Source organism: Berghia stephanieae, chromosome 13, assembly GCF_034508935.2.
Source record: "Berghia stephanieae isolate SIO BIC M18660-M18661 chromosome 13, UCSD_Bste_1.3, whole genome shotgun sequence".
Lineage (NCBI taxonomy): Eukaryota > Metazoa > Mollusca > Gastropoda > Nudibranchia > Aeolidiidae > Berghia > Berghia stephanieae.
The window spans coordinates 6860515-6880704 of NC_088372.1; the positions used below are offsets into that span (position 1 = coordinate 6860515).

Genomic DNA, 20190 nt, shown 5'->3' on the forward strand with positions numbered 1-20190 from the left:
TGATGGTGGAGATAAAATATCCACAAAGTACCAAAAGATAAAAATCTTCAAATATATCAATGTATGAGGAATGGAGCGGCTGGCCGTCCGGCATAGATGTAGAGAGAAATGAGTGTAGATTGTTAGACCTATCAGCTTTTATAGATAGTATGCAGATGACGTCACTCAGGCCTTTGTTGTTGTTTTTGCCATCCGCGTTTGTGAGTTGTTCTCACTAAACTGTATTAACAAGACTATAAAAGTTCATGGTTACACAGAGTTTGTGTGTTGGTCCGTTATACTTCCGGATGGCAATGTTGTGAACTCCTTGGCCAAGCGCATTCTATATATAGTAAGTGGCTACGTGACAGAAAGTAGAACGAAAAGTATTCACTAATTAGAAATTAAGGGAAGGCTATTAAAGGAAAGATGATCTAATATTAGATGGTAAAGTTTTTCTAAGCCTACTGAAATATAACTGGAGTGAGATGAATTCAGTTCTTAATAAAATAAAATTTAATAAGATAATTGTGAACAACCTTTACTGTGACAAAGACCAAGAACACAATTCGTAAACAGCTCAACTCTTCTCTCAGTCACTATAAATAATTATGTGAAATTGAATGTAAGCTGCTTCAATTTAATTACAAAAACAGATCAAATGAACGTTTCGGGTTTCCCCATTTATCAACAAAACAGGATGAATGAAACACCACAGATGGATGAGATAATGTAGTAGTGGCGTAGTTAAGATTACACTTAACTTAAAGGGGAAACCCGAAACGTTCATTTGATCTGTTTTTGTAATTAAATTGAAGCTTACATTCAATTTCACATAATTAGTTATTTCTTCGAGCTTCGAGCAGCAACGTTTTCATCTCTCAGTCACTACGATTTTTAAATGTGTTTCACAAGTATGACAAATCAGTTTGCTGTTGAGTCAAAGTTGAACCATCTTCTTACAACTAACTATTTATTGGAATACTAAACATATTCGGAGTTCTTGAAAGATGAAGTTTCTCTCATTTTCTTATTTGTGTATGGGTTTTCAAAATTCAAAAAGTGTTTTCAACGACTCACATAATATTTTATGAATATAGTAAGACACACCCATTTTGAATATTTATAATTTACCTTTTATGTTAGGTACCCAATAAAACTACATAATAATAATATAATAAAGAGCTTTTATATAGCGCAATATCCACTAAATGTGCTCAAAGCGCTTTACAAGGGGTCCCTGGTCAAGGGCAGCATTTAACATGTAGGACGGGACATGACGCCTGTCAGGCGATATTACAAATTTTTGGGACAGAGACAACGCTATTAACGGCCAGGTACTCATTTTACACCTGAGTACGGTGAGAGAATGTGAGTAAAGAGCCTTCTCCAAGGATTCGACTCTTGCGAGGCTTGAACCCAGCACCTTCTGATCCGAAAGCGAGTGTCATACCACTAGACCACATAGCCGCACTAAAATATTCTTGAAAAATGAAGTTTCTCTCAAAATTTTTCAACGACTTAAATAATATTTTATGAATATTCAAATAGATTCTGAAGGCTCTACTTGTGCAAGCACTTGAACGATTAGCATTGCACGTCTTTGTCAGATAAATGTAAATAATTTAAATGAATAAATGAACGAGTTTAACAGTAGGAAAGGCAGACTTTCCTGACCCATGGCCATGAACATCGACTGAAAGGTTAGTACTAATAATATAACTTCTCTTTGTTATGCATTTCTTTTCAATAATATTGTGAAATTCTTTATGAGGCTTCTAAATTTCGTTAATGATGTCTCTCTCTCTCTCTCTATCTCTCTCTCTCTCTCTCTCTCTCTCTCTCTATCTATCTATCTATCTATTTATTTATCTATAGGTCTATCTGGCTTTCTATCTTACTATATGTCTATCTATTTATCTATCTAAATAGATAATATGTTTCTATCCACCTTGCTAAAGATCTATCTAGCCACCAAATTATCCATTTATCTATCTACCATTTCATCATGTTATATTTATCTGTCAATAGGTCTCTCTCTCTCTCTCTCTCTCTCTCTCTCTGCCAATATCTATCTATCTATCTATCTATCTATCTCTCTCTCTCTCTCTCTCTCTCTCTCTCTCTCTAGGACTAACAGAAAATAATTTCAAAACAAGATACAACCTCCACACCTCAACATTTAGAAACACTAACAAAAAAAAAACATCCATAAAACTCAGCGAACATATTTGGAAATTAAAAGACAACAAAATAGACCACAACATTTCATGGAAAATTTTATCTAAAGCAACAGGATACACACCAACATCAAAACAATGTAGCTTATGCCTGGAAGAAAAATATACTATAATCAAACAACCTCATGAAGCCACACTCAACATGAAAAGTGAGATCTACGGAAGGTGTCCCCATCGGCGTAAATTCTTGTTAAGCAACTTTAAACCGGAACCACTTCAAGAAACAACAACAGTCAACAAAACAACTCAGTCCTGACGATGGCAAATTAAGCCTGAAACATTAATGTAGACTGTCTCAAACATTGTGGTAAATATTTTAAATAATAATAATAATAATATATATATATATATATATATATATATATATATAATATATATATACATCTATCTATCTATCTATATATATAATATAAATATATATATATATATATATATATATATATATTATATATATATATATATAATATTTCAAGTATAATTATAATCAACTGCTACAATATTGTTTCGAGCATTCGCTTTCATCAGGAAGTGAACGTGAGAGTAGAATGTTGTCTTTGCCGTAGTTTCCCGGCTTCGTGTTTTAAAGGTGGTTCGTAGTTACATAAAAGGTGTTTGTTTTTATGTCTGGATGAAGATGTTAGTTCGTTTCTTCTCTTGAGTGTTGCCATGTTCGGCTTTTTCATGATGAAGAATTTTTCTTCTAAGCAGAGGTTGCACATCTTAGAAGACGGGGAGTAGGACTGTGCTCTGGAGATGATTTTCCATGTATTACTGTTTTGTACCTTTTTTTCTTAGAGGTTCCAAATGTGTTCGCTTAGTGTAGTAGAATGTCATTTGTGTATGTTTCTGAGGGAAGCTTTATGCAGGTTCTATCTGGTTTTGAATGAACACTCGGTGAGGCCAATGTATGTTTATTGTTTTGGTGTGTCTGGTCGTGTAACTTTTTGCTTGATAAATAACGTTTTGAGTCAGACAATTACCGTTTAGTGGGCATGTTGCCTGGGTCCTGCAGTTGCATTTTTTCTCTAGGTTGTTGCTGGGCTGAGATGGATGTGATAGTTTTCGTTTGTTGTATGTGTTTGGCATGCAGGTGTATCCTAATTTGATGGTGTTTTTGTTCATGATGGGGTGTAGGACGGGAGGGAGGCATTTTTGTAGTAGATTGAAGAATTTGTTACCGATAGAGGTTGTCACATTCTTACTGAAGGGTGGGTTGAACCATGTTATATTTCGTTTTCTTTGACGTATTTTCGTTGGGGTGATAATGGTCTCTTCTTTAGTGCGTTTGTGTATGGAGGGATTGCATCGTTAAATATGTTGTTGTTTGTAGAGTTGTTTGATACTCGTTTGTTAATGCTCTCTGGGATTTTTTATTATAGATGGCCGGTGGTTGCTATGTCTAGGGACGTACAATAGGGTTTTGTTGGCTTTTGAAAATGGTTGGTAGGTGCCGTTGTTCAGGTTGATAGTTATGTCTAAGAAATCATATTCTTTTTGTTGGCTTCGATGGTAATTTTAATATTGATGTCCTGGAAGATTTTGCAACAACATTCCATTGTACGGGGCTATGACTACAACCTAAAATATGAAGAAGAGACCATTTCCTCCCGAACGAAAAAATGTCACAGAAAACGAAATATAACATGGTTCAAACCACCCTACAGTAAGAACGTGACAACCTCTATCGGTAACAAATTATTCAATCTACTACTATAATACTTCCCTCCCGGTCATCTATTTATTTTGACATATATCTCTCTCTATCTCTTTCTCTCTCTCTCTCTCTTTCTCTATCTTTAACTCTCTCTCCCCCCCCTCTCTCTCTCTCTCTCCCTCCCCTCTCTCTCTCTCTCTCTCTCTCTCTCTTATAATATATATATATATATATATATATATATATATATATATATATATATATATATATCCTATTACAGCCGGATTCAAGATGTCACACAAACACCACCTCCTTTTGACGGCCATTCTGGCGATGGTAGTATTGAATCCTACACAGGGTGATGACTATAAACCATGCAGATGCCATCCTCCTGTTGGGAGCATCGAAGCTAAGTTTCTCCTGCCATTGGAACAAGCTGCTACCCACAACAACACTTGGGTTTGTGCCTTTATTTTTGTTGTTGCTGTCATCATCATCATCATCATCATCATCATCATCATCATCATCATCATCATCATCATCATCAACAACATCATCATCAACATCATCATCATCAACATCATCATCATCATCATCATCATCATCATCATCATCATCATCACCATCATCATCATCATCAATTTTTGAATTTTTTAATTGGAAAGATTTGGACCAAACATCACACGCTGGCTTCTCAAAAGGCGTTTAGCAGCTGACTATGTTTAAACGCATGTGGTACTCCTGTCGTACCGATCATGAAGACTGCCCCTGGTCAAAACGGACCCCACCTTCAGGGGCGTGGCTATGTAGGTTGATTTTGGTGCCAGGCATCACGTCCATCTTTTAAAAGTGGATTACAGCATTTAAAATAAAGATAAAACTGAGAAATGATATATACCGCCTTTCACTTATTTAAGTAAGTCTTTTCTTTAAATTTGTTTCTTTCTTTTATATTTACAAATATAGCATGTTTTAAGTAATTTTCGTCTGATTCTGGCGCCACCTCATACTGTAAGCATGCCACGCCACTGCCCACATTCAGGGCGGTGGAGACTACTCGATGACTGGGATTCAGAATAGATCTTTCGGGATATAATATCTGATTCCGCTGGACTGTGGCGTAGAAAAAAGGCTTTCTCTGAAATGGAGACACTATAGTTTGGTCAAGAGGATCAGATGACCAACACAGAAATAAAACAACTATAAAGAGACGCAGATAGTCACGGTTAGCTTTGCCAGAAAGGAGGACATTACTCTGCCAAGAATAGCACTCTGCTAAATCGTTGATGGCAGGAGACGAAGAGGCGGACCCAATGAAACATGAAGAAGATCCGTGGATAAAGAGCTTAAGAAGTCTGGCCTTGCCTGTAACAACATCCGTGTCCATGCAGAAATGAAAGTCTTTACTCGATGTCTTAGCGCCCTATGGGTCGATGAGGATTAAGTAAGTAGTAATTGTGACCCTTCGCCTCAAAATGGTATTAAGTCGGGATTGTTAAGTTGTTGAAAACTTAATTTATGGCCAGAAATTTCAGATATGTGTTGAGTTTGTACGTTTTATTGAGGAGAATGGATACCAAATTTTAGGGTGAAAATGCCAACAATTTATTTTTTTTGGACCAGTTTTAACATTAAATTTTACTTTTAAGCATCTTGTTTGTTCTGACATAATACCGTTTTGAGACGATGGGTCACAATTGTGAAAGAGAATGCATGCACTTTCTGTCAATGTACAAAAATAGTTCTATATTTCTCATTATCCTATTTCCAAATTTGATTTTCGAGGTCCGATTTAGTCCGATTCTAATACCGATTTAATGCGATACGTCAAATCCAGTTCTCTAAATATTCATGACTTCAAAGGCAAAACATCCCTTTTAAACTTCTATTTTCAGAAAATGAAAATGCATTTTGACTATAATCGAAAACTTGCAGTCGTCTATTTGTATGGAGAGTACGGAGTTGACTGGAGTCTGTTTGATGGGAACAACAACATTCACTATCATAGGAAAACCGACGGACAATGCTAGTAAGTGTTGCTTCTGTAATCAAAAGAATATATCTGTGCTAGAAAAATATACAAGAGGGTTTTAAATCCGTTAGCCGGCAGATTATAAATGGTGCGAACCATTTCATTGAAATTAATGGACACAATATGTTAGGAAAATTCGTTGAAACATATTTACGATTGCTTTCATAAACTCAATTCATATAGACCCAGTCTATTGTCATATCGAAGCTTTGGGATACAATTCTCAAATTTTGAAGTCATCTATAGATGTTCCATGTTGCCTTTTGATAATGCGTCGCCGTTTTCTATGTAATAGAAGAGAGAGAGAGAGAGAGAGAGAGAGAGAGAGAGAGAGAGAGAGAGAGAGAGAGAGAGAGAGAGAGAGAGAGAGAGAGAGAGAGAGAGAGAGATAAAATAAGTAGGAGTGAAATATCTGTTCAATGTTATAGTTTTCGTTTAACGTTATAACAAGTGCAACTAAATGACAAATTGCCATATTTATGGACAATAAAGATCTATTATATTATTATTATATTATTATTATTATTATTATTATTATTATTATTATTATTATTATTATTATTATTATTATTATTATTATTATTATTATTATTATTATTATTATTATAACACATTTTCTAATGTCTTTCTTAGTTATTCAGTCGCATGCACTCTGAATTGACATATTTCATCTTGTAAGACTGAAGATATAATATACAATATTATAATACTAAATCGGATAACATCATCTGAATAATAATGTGTATTATTTATTATGACCTCACAAGGGTTATCAAAAGTTTAGATATGTTTTGAATTTGATGCATTAATAGATTTTCACTAAATTATTCCATTACAAAATTATACAAGATTTTTATTTTGAAATATTAAAGCGATTAAATCTGTCGCCTTGTTTTTGATAACGGTATTTAATGTAGTATGCCAATTTTAAGTCGGACCAAAATTATGGCACAAAACATATTAAAAACTTGCTTTCAAATTGCCTTCAACTATCTTTTAATTCACATAGCCTTGGAATAATGTTGTTTGGAAAACGTAGCAAGCGTCAGGCTTCAATGTGGGCCCAAAAGTTTCTGTTAATTGCCATTAACCGTCTTCTTAACTCTTTCCGGGTGTTGCGCAACATATCTGGTATTGCAGATTCAATAGCGTTTTTATTTTGACGCTTTAATTTATCGAAACCATCAATAAGAGATGCAAATCTCCCCAAGAATGTCAAGGGATGTAAAATCAGTTGATCTGAGTGGTCAAGAAATATGTTATCCTTTGTCAATGCATCTATCAGGAAAGTGTAGCGTTGGAAAATTCCATTTATATGTGCCTCGCATCAGTAGGACCACATTCTGTTGGAAAACCATGGTGTTAACTTGGGGAATACAATATGATTCCAATAAATCAAATTATGATGATTTGTGACATTGTGTCTTGAGACGTGATATGGACCTATCGCATTCTGACCACCAAAACCACCTCAAACGTAGGATTATGCAGAATTGCATCGATGTTCGATTTTGACAAGTGGCTTTAGAGAATGACTTAATATATGCACGTTATATGATTGTCAAGCCCTACGGAAAGAATGTTAAATCGTGTGAAACCATTTTCTATTCTAAAAATCAATTTTCTCCTCGCATTTTTTGAACATTAAAGTGATAAAGAGAGTCAGGGCATAATGAGTTTTATTTGGAAACAGATTGGATTTCTTACTGACAACGTTGTTCACAATCCTTCAAATTTATGTCGGGAGCTATTTTTCAGCTCGAAGAATTGACCACTTTATTTCCTTATCAAAGATTTCTCTTACCTTAACAAATGCCTTTTCTGCTATAGGCTTTCTAGCACTTGGAAAAAACTCCGCTAATCTTTATTGTCTCCACAATGTGCTTACCTGGATACCTGGATACCTGGATACCTCTGTATAGAGCTTTTAGACTTGGTGTAGTCTCCTTCGCTCCTCCTCATCTATTAATGATTGGACCAATTTTTATAATTGAACTTGTTTCCTAGGGTGTTGCTTATCTCCAACTCTGCTTTGAATTTATTCAAATTTTTTGCTGATACTGTGGTTTCTTGTAGTTTATTCCAGTTATTTACAATTCTAGATGAAAAAAAGTTCCTTCTTTCATTTGTTTTAAAACGTTTTTTTTTCAGTTTCTTGCTGTTTCCTCGTGTCTGAATGTTCTTGTTTGGTTTAAGGAATCCTGCCTCTACCCTGTCTATTCCCTTTACTATTTTATATGTTTGGATCATATCTCCCCTTCTTTTCCTGTAATCTAAGGTCGGGAGATTTAATTCTTTCAATCTCTCACAGTATGTTTTGTCTTTCAGGTGTGTGATAAGTTTTGTTGCTCTCCTTTGCACTCTTTCCAAACAGTCTTTGTCTCCCTCAAACTTCGGATACCATATGCAGTTAGCATATTCCAGCTTTGATCTAACCATAGTCTTGTAGATGGTAGTCATGTGTTTTGTTTTCAGATTCTTGAAATTTCTTTTCACTATTCCGAGTGTTTTACTAGCCTTAGATTGAACATCTTTAATTTGCTTCTTGAAGTTTAGCTTCCTATCAATAAATACTCCTAGGTCTTTTTCCCCATTGGATTTCTGCAGGGGTTTTTCTTTCATTATATAGTTTGCTTCTCTGTTGTTTTTTCCTAAGTGAAGAACTGCACATTTATCTACATTGAACTCCATCTGCCATATTTCGGATCATTCTTCAAGCTTTTTCAAATCTTGTTGTAAGGTGTTTCTTTCTTCTTCTGTATTAGCTACTCCATAGAGCTTAGTATCATCGGCAAAGATTTTACATTTAGATGATAGATTGTCTGGCAAGTCATTGATATAAATCAGGAAGAGAACTGGTCCCAGTACACTTCCTTGTGGAACTCCACTTGTTACCAGTCTCTCTGTTGATGCTGTTCCATTCACTATCACTTTTTGTCTTCTATCTTTGAGGAAATCTCGGACCCATTTGACTGTCTGATCATTAATTTGATACTGTTCCAATTTCCTGATTAGGCGCCAGTGTGGAGCTTTGTCAAATGCCTTTCTGAAGTCGAGGTATATGACATCTAAATTGTTGCCTAATTCCAGGTCTATCGTCCAGTCATCCATTTTTTCAAGTAGGTTTGTTACTGTAGACCTTCCCGCCATGAAACCATGTTGATCTTTGCTGAATAGTTTGTTCTTGGTCATATGATCAACCATTTCTTCTCTAATCAGCTGTTCCATGAGCTTGCAGACGACAGATGTCAGGCTCACTGGTCTGTAGTTTTCTGGATTTTTTCTGTCTCCCTTCTTGAATATGGCTGTGACGTTAGCTTCTTTCCATTCCCTTGGTAGTCTTCCTTCTTTCATCGACTGGATAAATGTGACCCACCGTATCGAAGCGGTATTATGTCGGGATCCACTCGGTAAGGGAAATTGAATTCATAGCCACAAATATCCAACTTGGGTTTAATTTCTGTACTTTATGGTTGAGTATAAAGACTACTTCTTGCTTTGCGAAATCTTCTAAAGTCGAATTTCTCATCATTCTATCTCTAAATTTACTTTTTGGGGTCTGAATCATCCCGACATAATACCGTTTTGAGACGGAGGGTCACAAATATCTTGGTTAGGGGTTCTACTAGCTGCTCTGCTAAGTTTTTTAGGATGTAAGGATGAAGTTTGTCAGGTCCAGGTGATTTACTCTCCTTTAGGTTTTGTAGTCTCTTCATTACTCTCTCTTCAGTAATCGGCCATTGTGTAGTATCTATATTACTTCTTTTAGCAATATCTGGCAAGTTTTTCTGGTTCTCCACTGTAAAGACACTTGCAAAGAAGAGATTTAGCACCTCTGCCTTGTCTTCATCTTCAGATGCCCAAGTGCCATCTTCTTTTTTTATGTCACAGGTTCCCTGTCTTGTCTTCATTTTACTGTTTACATAACTCCAGAATACTTTAGGATTTTCTTTCGTTTCCTCTGCTATCTTGTTCTCATACTTTTGATGCGCTTGTCGGACTATTTTAGTAGTTGCGTTTCTCACTCTTTTGTATTTGTCCCAATCCACTTCCTTTTTGCTTCTAGAGTATCTTCTATTTACTGCCTTCTTCTTCCGTAATGCCTCTCTCACGTCCTGCGTCATCCAAGGTTGATTTCTTCTCCCAACCCGGTTCCCTCTGCTTTTCGGGATGTTTTTCTCGAAGCATTGGTTAAGTACTCTGGTAAATCTACTCCAGTTGTTTCCTACGGTGTCCTCGATTAGTATTTCCTCCCATTTGATATGCCCCAGTTCCTCTTTCATACTCTCTAGATCAGCCTTCCTATATCTGAGTGTCAGTTTTTTATCTACAGTCTGTGATGTTGCCCTCAGTTTTAGGAATATGGTCGCATGGTCGCTTTTTCCCAGTGGGTGGCTCAGTCTTAGGTCGATTATGTCATTTTCTTCCTCCATCAATATCAAGTCCAATACGTTGGGCTTCTGGTTTTTTCTCTGTCTCGTGGGTTCTTTTATTATCTGTTGTAGGTAGCAATCTTCAATGGTTTCTATGAAACTTTCCTCCAGGCTTCCCTCTTTTGGTTCGTCCATCCCTTTCCACTCCAGTTCCGGCATGTTGAAGTCTCCCATAATTATTATCTCTGAATGCTTTTTTTGTGATGCTCTCCTTATCATCTCCAACATTCTCTCATTATTTTCTCCTGTGCTATTTGGGCTCCGATAAATCACTCCTACTAGTATCTGACTTTGTCCAGTTACTCCAATCGAGCACCAAGCGCTCTCCCTAAAGTCGTGATCTGTGAGTTCCTCTATGGGGTTAACCTTGAGGTTCTCTCTCACCAATAAGTATACTCCTCTGCCGGAAGTTTCAAAATCTCTGCTAGCTATTATAGTGTATCCCTCAATACCTAACTCTGCTATGGTTGGGAGTGTTGTTGCATTCTTTGGCTTAGCTTCTGTTATTGCTATCACATCTGGATCTTCTTCTTCTGTCATAGCCTTTAGCTCCTCTCTCTTATTCATCACACTGTCTGCGTTCGTGTACATGAACTTCAGGGTATTTTTCATATTCACGTGCTGCCCCTCCTTATCATTTACTGGTACTTCTCTTTTTTGAATTTTCTTGTTGTCTTCGAGTCCTTGCTCAGAAACATTTTCGGCAATTGGACTGACACGTTTCCAATATAGTCATTCCTCATCCCAGTCCCAGTCATTTCCTCCAACATCGCTGTCTCTCTTTCTTATTTGTTCACTAAACTTTTCCCTGAAAATGACCCTTTTCTTATATATGACTACATCTTCCCCTGCTTCTCGTCTTCTCTTCAGCTCCTCTCTTAACTCCTTGGCCTGCTCTCTTTGCATAATTGTTTGGTCAGCTCCAATATACACCTTCTGTAAGCATTCCCGTTTATGGTCTTTCAACTGTTTGCTATTCCTAAGAGCAGTGTTACGCTGATCCGTTGACATCAGACTTATTTTCATGGGTCTTGGTCTATCTTCTCTTCTGCCCAATCTGATCACTTGCTCTATAGGGTTGAGGCTGTCTTTGTTTCCATGAACCTGCAACTCTTTGAGTACCATTTGGCTTTTCTTATATCTTCCTTGTTGTCGCCATCTTTAGCTTCGGGTATGCCATACATAATTACATTCTTCACTCTCTTAGCCCTTTCATTTCTCTCCTCTTCTAGTTCCAGGTTCTTTTTCACCATTGCCTGCTTCTTCTCCTCAGTTTCATTGATTTTCCTCATTTCATTTAAATCTTGTCTTACTCTATCTGACTTTTCTTCTGTACTTCTCTTGAGTCTCTCCTTAATCTCACTCGCCTCAGACATAGGGTAGGCCTCTATCTCATCCTTTGCTGTTGATTTCATTATTTCTATCATCTCCTCTGTAAATTCACCTTTTTGAATGATATTCACACTTTTATCTACGTCTTCTACTTTTTTCCTGAGTTTATCTACTTTCTTTTCAAGCTGAATGAAATTGCCCAAGAACTTTGAGGCCACTTTGTTGCAGGACTTAGAGCAGTAGTAATGCAGCAGCTGACATTCTTTTTCTGAGTCTTTCTTCAACAGTTGATAGGTGTCATCATCTATCTTTTTGCACAAAGTATGAAACCACTGGTCACAGAGCTCGCAATGTAAGCATTTCTCAATCTCTTTGCATACATATTCACATTTTCCGCAAGTCTCAGTCTCAGCTTTTGCCTTATTTGTACTCATCGGTGCAGGGCTTTCTTTCCTACTACTGCCACTACTAGTACTGGCACTGCCAGATCTACCTTTCCTACTACTGCTGTTTAAGCTCATCTTCTTACTTGTTAAATGACTAGATCTATCTAAGTCTTAGCTGTACTGTATCACTGTATCTTGTTGTTCACTCCAATCTGATAAGTATCTAACTAATCTCAACTAGATATCTCAAGTACACACACAAGCCGGAATCCTCTCGAAGGCAGAAATTACATAAACCCAATTCGAAAATGAACAAGTTTTGATGTCCGATATTTCATTCAAGTTTGTGTTTCTGGTGAGGGGAGCGAGAAGATTCAATATCAATATTGAATAATAATATTGAGTACTATTGTCACTGCCTAAATATTTCTAGAATTTAGATCAAGAAGATTGAATCAGGAGAGAAATGTAAACACACGTATGCTTGTATCAGAATGAGATAGATCTTCTTAACGGTGGCTTATTTGTGAATTCATTTTATACTCTGTTTGGAAGGACGATGCAGAATTAATTATGATACCACAAACCGTTCTGCCTCTTCCGCATCTTCAGCCATTTTTGCTTGGAATCTTTGAGCTCAAAGTCCTTGTGTGCATCAATTCCGTCATGGCTGTAACCACGATAGGCGTGCAGATCATTTCTGGACATAACGAACATTTTTTTTGCTTCTATCTGTCATAAATTAGTGAACAATAGTAATTCAATGCCGGGTCATAATAAAAAGAAAAACACTGCTGATATGACCGACCTTATAATGAGGATAACACCAGATGAATCTATTATAACCATAGACAGATCCTAAAGAAAAAAATTAATACATAAAATTAATTTTATGTTAAAACCAACTATCAGTTTCGACACACCACTGTTAAAAATGACATTATCCAAAACAATATAAATCTCTTGACATCCTGTGTTTGTAAATTTGAACAAGTTCCCAATGTCATTGTGCAACCATTGGGAGATTGCATTGGAAAAGAGTCCAAAAATACTTTTATTAAACCCCTCAATAATCTCGGCCAGAGAATTTCTCAGCAAAAGATTTTTCTTATTTACACTGATTGGCACTCAAAGTTTTCAGGGTTAACATTTAGAATTCTTATTGCGATAAAGGTACCCTAACGCGACACAATCTATAACCGGATCTTGTCAAAAATGAAATAAAATTATAGAACTGCTAAATTTATTCTCATAAGACGGTAGGGGCTTCTCTTAATAATATGGTTTGCAATTACACGTACTTTATAATAAAACTGAGATTTTACAAAACCCAAAAAGGGCACAATAAAAGCAAATCTTTACTCCAGAAGTAGAATCGTCTGTTTGGAATCCTTGATGAATAAATCATAAATTATGTTCATGATGCCAATATAAAAGATTAATACCGTTTTATCTTTTGTCGTCTTCAGCAAAAGTATTGAAGAATTCCCCATCCATCGATGTGTGCCCGACAATGCTGAATTCTTGGGTAGATTCCATGAGAATGGCGAGATGCTAGATCCATGGTATTTCAAAACTGTAAGCTTCACTTATCTATATCTCTATCTATCTATCTATCTATCTATCTATCTATCTATCTATCTATCTATCTATCTACCTATCTATCTATCTATCTATCTATCTACCTATCTATCTATCTATCTATCTATCTATCTATCTATCTATCTATCTATCTATCTATCTATCTATCTATCTATCTATCTATATATATATATATATATATATATATATATATATATATATATATATATATATATACATTGTAATATTTACCTCGACGTTGGAGTCAATCTACATCGATGTTTCAGGTCTTCCAGCCATCGTCGGGACTGTGTTACACGAGTTTGGTTTGTTGTGTGTTGTTGCTTGTTGAAGTGGTTCCGTTGGTTTGTAGTTGATTAGAGGATGTTTTCGTCTATGTGGACAGCTGTTGTACATCTCATATTTCATGTTGAGTGTGGCTTTGCGAGGGTGTATATACATCATCCTTCTGGAGTCACAGTATGATATTTTTTCAGCTTAGATTGGCGTATTATATTGAGATAATGATACTAGTGATGATGATGATGATGATGATGATGATGATGATGATGATGATGATGATGATGATGATGATGATGATTATGGTAATGGTGGTGGTGAAGACGGTGATTACGATGATGGTGATTAATAAATAGCATTTACCAAAACAAAATCCAGTGAGTAGGGAATAATTGCGCTAAGAAAAGAGAGAATAAAAACTTTCACAGCGATGGGGAGAGAGTTGAACACAGCTCCCAGCTGTCAGGGCATGTCCTCCGCTTGGCCAAGGTAGGGACGCTCTACAATCTACACCATCATCCACATCATTCTTACTTAATACCCTTAACGTCGTAACGTCACTTCCTTCCTTATGACGCATGGTAACTTAGTAACACTGGCTGTAAACTATCGGAGCAATGGCGGACGCCCGTATGAAATATTTCCCGGGCGATCATAAAAGCGTATCCAGAAGGAAAACCCCCCATAAATTTGATCATATTTCGACTTTTACACATTCTGACCACAAGGCATAAGAAAAGTTCTAGCCAGCATGAAGAATAAAAAGTAATGATTTTCTTTGTTTAGACAAGATGGCCGCCGTTGCCGGGCGGCGTGACATCAGACTACTGAATTCAATTACTAACTTATACGAACCAGCGACCACCTGAGCTCTAGCCCTTCGGTCTTGTGCCATGACGTAGAAGTTAGACGTCTTTTGTAGTTTTTACAGTGTATCCATATCATTCAAAAAACACATTTTACACGTATGAATATTATCAATTCTATGTAATCGTAATGTTTCATATATTTTTTTTTTCATCCAAATATAACACACGAAAATAACCAAAAAAAACCCAAAAAAACGACAGTTAGATAAATTGACACGTATGTACATAGGTTGGTAGGTAAATAGATGGAATAATGAATGAATGGAATGGAAGGATGAATAGATGGGTAGATGGATAAATAGATGGATGGACAGGCGAGTAGTTAAGTAGGTAGTTAAGTAGGGTTGGGGGTAAGCTGGGGCTTTTTAATTGACAAATCTATCGACTTACTACATCTTTTATTTCCAATGCAATATTTTATATTTCCTCCGCAGGGCCCGGCCAGCTACCGAATATACCTTTTCACGCACAGAAATTGTGTTACACATCGTGTGTTCAATGTCCCACATATACATGATACCGATGATGCTACTTACTACAACTTCACTGAAGGTCTTGCTTCCCACAAGATCTTTGATAAAGATGTCACGGATTGCGTTCTAGAAGAACAACACACTCTTAAAAACAACAACAGTATTTTTGAACGGATTGTCAACATATTTGCACAATTGAAAATGATCTTAAAGATGCAACGATCTTAACACCGTTATTTAAAAATAATATTGCAAGTGATGTTGAGAGAGAGAGAGAGAGAGAGAGAGAGAGAGAGAGAGGGATTGATAGAAAGAGAGAGAGAGAGAGAGAGAGAGAGAGGGGGGGGGGAGAAAGTCAGAGAGAGAGAGGATATATATTTATATATATATATATATATATATAGATATATAGATAGAGAAGAGAGAGAGAGAGAGAGAGAGAGAGAGAGAGAGAGAGAGAGAGAGAGAGAGAGAGAGAGAGAGAAGGATTTCCAAACTCATAGTTAATTTTTAAAAAATAAGATACACTTTTTTTCTTCTTCTTCTCAGTTGTCCCTCTATAAACAGCTGTAAACAAATTTTCTGAACCTCATAATCATGTGACTTGACAGTGTTGTTGTCACGACTATATTGTGTGCAATAAGGGTACAAAGGTGTGGTCTCAATGGGTGGGGTTCCTGACCTCCCATAGTGGGCAGGGGGGTACATACTGTATCTTCTATCCCCCTATGTCTGTTTTCCAACATGCTTTCTGTCTTTGTCTTGGAATGAGATTACTTGGTTTTGTCCTGGCCCTGGCCGGAGTCCTAACAGGGAGGGAAAAGTCAAATGCATAGTTATTGTTTTGGGAGATTATATTTTTTTCCTTGTAAATCATCTCTCTGTTATGTATTATTATATTTGTTATTTTGAATTTATTATGTAAGCATTTGAGTGTATTCCTCTTTGTTGGATTTTGTGCTTGTGTCCGGATGAGAGTTAAAGGTGACCTCAAACTTAGTACATTGGTGGTATGCTCTTGGAATCTACATCTGATCCCTATTTGTTCCCAGTTCCCCTATGTCTTACCTTTTCTTGGGTGCTATAATTGTAATTCTAGAACTTTTTACTATCCCATTATCTTCCTTTTTACTGGCGCTGATATAACCTAAATGTGTTGCAAGCGCCGGAAAACCCTTAAAAACAAACAAAAACAAGGTGTGGTCTAGTGGTAAGACACTCGTTTTTGGACCAGAAGGTCCTGGGTTCGAGCTCCCTCAGCGCATAGTTGAGCCCTAGGGAAATGTGCTTTAATCACTTTCTCTCACCTTACTCGGGTGAAAAATGAATACCTAAACGTTAACAGCGTTGTCTCTGTACGAAATAAATTGTAATATCGCCTAACAGGCGTCATGTCCCGCCCTTCATGTTAAATGTTGCTGTTGGCCAGGGGCCCTTTGTAAAGCGCCTTGAGCACGTTTAATGGATATTGCGCTATACAAATGTGTGCTGGCTTTACGACTGATGTAACGAAACGCCCCGATAGGCAATGGGCATGATCTATATTAACTTTCCATGTGCTCGAAGTCATTAGTCACATTGCAAAATGTGCTCAAAGTGACCAACATAGTGAAAAGTGTTCACATATTTTGAACTATCTAACATAATAATCCGATTGGTCATTATATTCAGCTTGACACATAGGTAAGTTTACAACATTCATAAACAAAACAGCGTGTTTACATTTATTGAGAAATGTCCAATCGTTGTAAAGCAACACATCACGTGACTGATGACTAGTTTGGACGAAAACTTGAATATAGATATCGCTCCCATTGCGCAGGATAAAGGTGACTAATCCTTGTCGCCAATGCTTTGTTTTTGACGGGACCAAGGATTAATACGGTGGAATCACTCAACTCACAAGCGTTAAGTGGTTAAAATTGAGCTTTATACAGCGAAATATCCACTAAATGTGCTTAAAGCGCTTTACAAGGGGTCCCTGGTCAACAGCAACATTTAACATATAGGACGGGACATGCCGCCTGTTAGGCGATATTACAATTTTTTCGGACAAAGACAACGCTGTTAACGGCCAGGTACTCATTTTACACCTGAGTACGGTGAGAGAATGTGAGTAAAGAGCCTTTTCCAAGGACTCAACTATGCGCCGAGCGCGAGGCTCGAACCCAGGACCTTCCGATCTGAAAGCGGGTGTCATACCACAAGACCACATAGCCGCAAGGTTATATGTGAGAGAACCGTTTTATTACGGAGTATAGATAGAATGAAGTTGACGTCAATCTAGTCTCCGTTATTGTTTTTGCCATCTACGTGTATGAGTAATTCTCACTTGACTTTTTTAACCAGACTATAAAAACACACATAATTACACATAATTTTGAGTGTTGGTCCGTTATACTTCCGGATGGCAATGTTGTGAACTCCCTAGCCAAGCGCATACTATCTATAAGTTAGAGTCTATGTAACCCATCGTCTCAAAACGGTATTATGTCGAACGAACCATATGCTTTAAAAAGCCGAATTTAATGTTAAAACTGGTCAAAAATATAAATTGTTGGCATTAGTACCGTAAAATATGGTATCCATTCTCCCCAATAAAAATATACAAAGTCAACACAAGTCTGATATTTCTGACTATAAATTCAGTTTTCAAAATCTTAACCAAATCAACTTAATACCGTTTTGAGGCGAAAGGTCAGATATATACAAATATATTGCAACAACATTGTAAGTAGAAGAACAGTATAAATAACTCAAATATGGAAAGTAAGGAACAAAGAGTGCATCCTTCTCTAGGGCATGCCACTCTGATATTAGTAAGCACAAATAGGGAATAAGATTAGCGGAAGAGTAACGTCCCTTGATTGAACGTCACCCATAGTCTGTGACGTCACCGGCGGAAAAGTTATTAGAGAGAGAACGTCATGTTGGTTGTGCGCATGCGTCTCTCGTCGTCTCTAGTAACTTTTCCGCCGGTGACGTCACAGACTATGGGTGACGTCCAATCAAGGGACGCTACTCTGCCGCTAATCTCATTCCCTATAATATTTCAAACAACGGACGTAATGAATAATAACTAATTAAGCTGTAACTTAAATCAATTAGCTAATAACAAAGGGGAGCAACTCTTTCTTAGCGTAACTCCATGTATAAGTCAATAACACTATGATACAAATTACTTTATAACAGTCAAAACGTGCTATTTCTAACCAGAAACTCGTAATCACTAACGGAACTACCATGTCAGCACGATATAATACTCTTCAACAGTCGTAACGTCGCTTCCTTCCTAATGACGCATGGTAACTTAGTAACACTGACTCTCAACTATCGGAACAATGGCGGACGCCTGTATGAAATATTTCTCAGACGAGCACAAAAGCGTATCCAGAGGAAAAAACAAAACATTATTAATCTGATCATGTTTTGACTTTTACACATTTTGATCACAAGACATATGAAAAGTTCAATAAAAACTCTATATAAAAAGTACCGATTTTTTTGTATAGAACCACGATGGCCGCCATTGCTGGGCGACGTGACATCAGACTATTGAATCCAATTGTCATACTTATCACCTCTTTCACAAAACAATGTGTAACGTTACACTTTTATAGCCTGGTTAATACAGTTTTGTGAGAATTACTCATTACCACGGATGGCAAAAAAAACAATAACAATGGCCTGAGTGACGTTAACTTCATTCTATCTATACATCAGACCCATCTAACATAAAAATTGATATTTAAGCCTCTACTCAAAAGAAATTTATACACATACATCGCAGTTCTTACAACCATGATTTTTAAAATCTTCTAATTTTGTGATTACAAAAGAAAACTGATTGAGATAAATGTTGGTGGAATAGGGAATGAGATTAACGGGAAGGTAGCGTCCCTTGATTGGACGTCACCTTACAGAGAGAACGTCAACCTGGTTTTGCGCATGCGTCTCTCTCGTCCTCGCTTTCGGTGAAGTGTCTCATGCCGCTTTCACCGGAAGCGAGGACGAGAGACGCATGGGCAAAACCATATTGACGTTCTCTCTCTAACTTCTCCACGGGTTACGTCCAATCAAGGGACGCTACTCTTCCGGTAATCGCATTCCCTATAGTAACACATGTGACGATTTTCCTGTAGTTGGTAAGGAGATGGTTAAATCTTCATATGCCTTTCGGGATCAACAACGCTATAAGGATTCTATGGTGAAATAGATAATGACGTATTTTATTATTGTACAGAACTGTTAATGATTAAAACGTGTATCTATCGTGAGTTATAATCCAAACATTTAATTTTTAACGTCAATTTTGTCTTAAAATGTTGATTCGAAACCTTGTCTTGTTCTAATAGGATACAATAGTCTGATGTCACGTCCGCCCAGCAACGAGAAGCTTGGTTCTTAACAAAGAAAATAGGTACTTTTTATTCTTCATACTGGCTAGAACTTTTTCATTTGTCATGTGATCAGAATGTGTATAAAAGTCAAAACATGATCAGATTTATAATGTTTTTCTCCTCTGGATACACTTTTATGCTTGTCGGAGAAATATTTCATAAAGGCGTCCGATAGTTACTATGCGTCATAACGAAGGAAGGGATGTCACGACTGTTGAATCTAATAAAAATCCCTTAAGGTAAAGATGCAAAATCTCACTATGGTGACACAAATTCTACATTGTTGATAAGAGGGAAGAACATGGAGCTTATTCGTTCATTAGTTTTTGTAGACAATTTGCCACAAGATTGTTATATATTTTTCTTGCCAGGGCCCCAAATCAAGTGGCAAAAGGGTTATAGATAGTATGCGCTTGGCTAAGAAGCTCATAACATTGCCATCCAGAAGTATAGCGGACCAACACACAAAACTGTGTGGATCCATGAACGTTTATAGTCCGGTCAATACAGT

At 36.9% G+C, this 20190-nt stretch overlaps 1 protein-coding gene across 1 annotated transcript; it reads left to right on the forward strand.

The window, feature by feature from the left end:
• Positions 1-1661: 1661 nt before the first annotated feature.
• LOC144959039 (uncharacterized) lies at positions 1662-15613 on the forward strand. The gene is made up of 5 exons (XM_078891380.1): positions 1662-1682; positions 4154-4332; positions 5769-5902; positions 13526-13634; positions 15241-15613. The coding sequence occupies exons 2-5, from the start codon at positions 4165-4167 to the stop codon at positions 15505-15507; spliced, it is 678 nt and encodes a 225-aa protein (XP_078747506.1). The 5' UTR covers positions 1662-1682; positions 4154-4164; the 3' UTR covers positions 15508-15613.
• The last annotated feature ends 4577 nt before the right edge of the window (positions 15614-20190 follow it).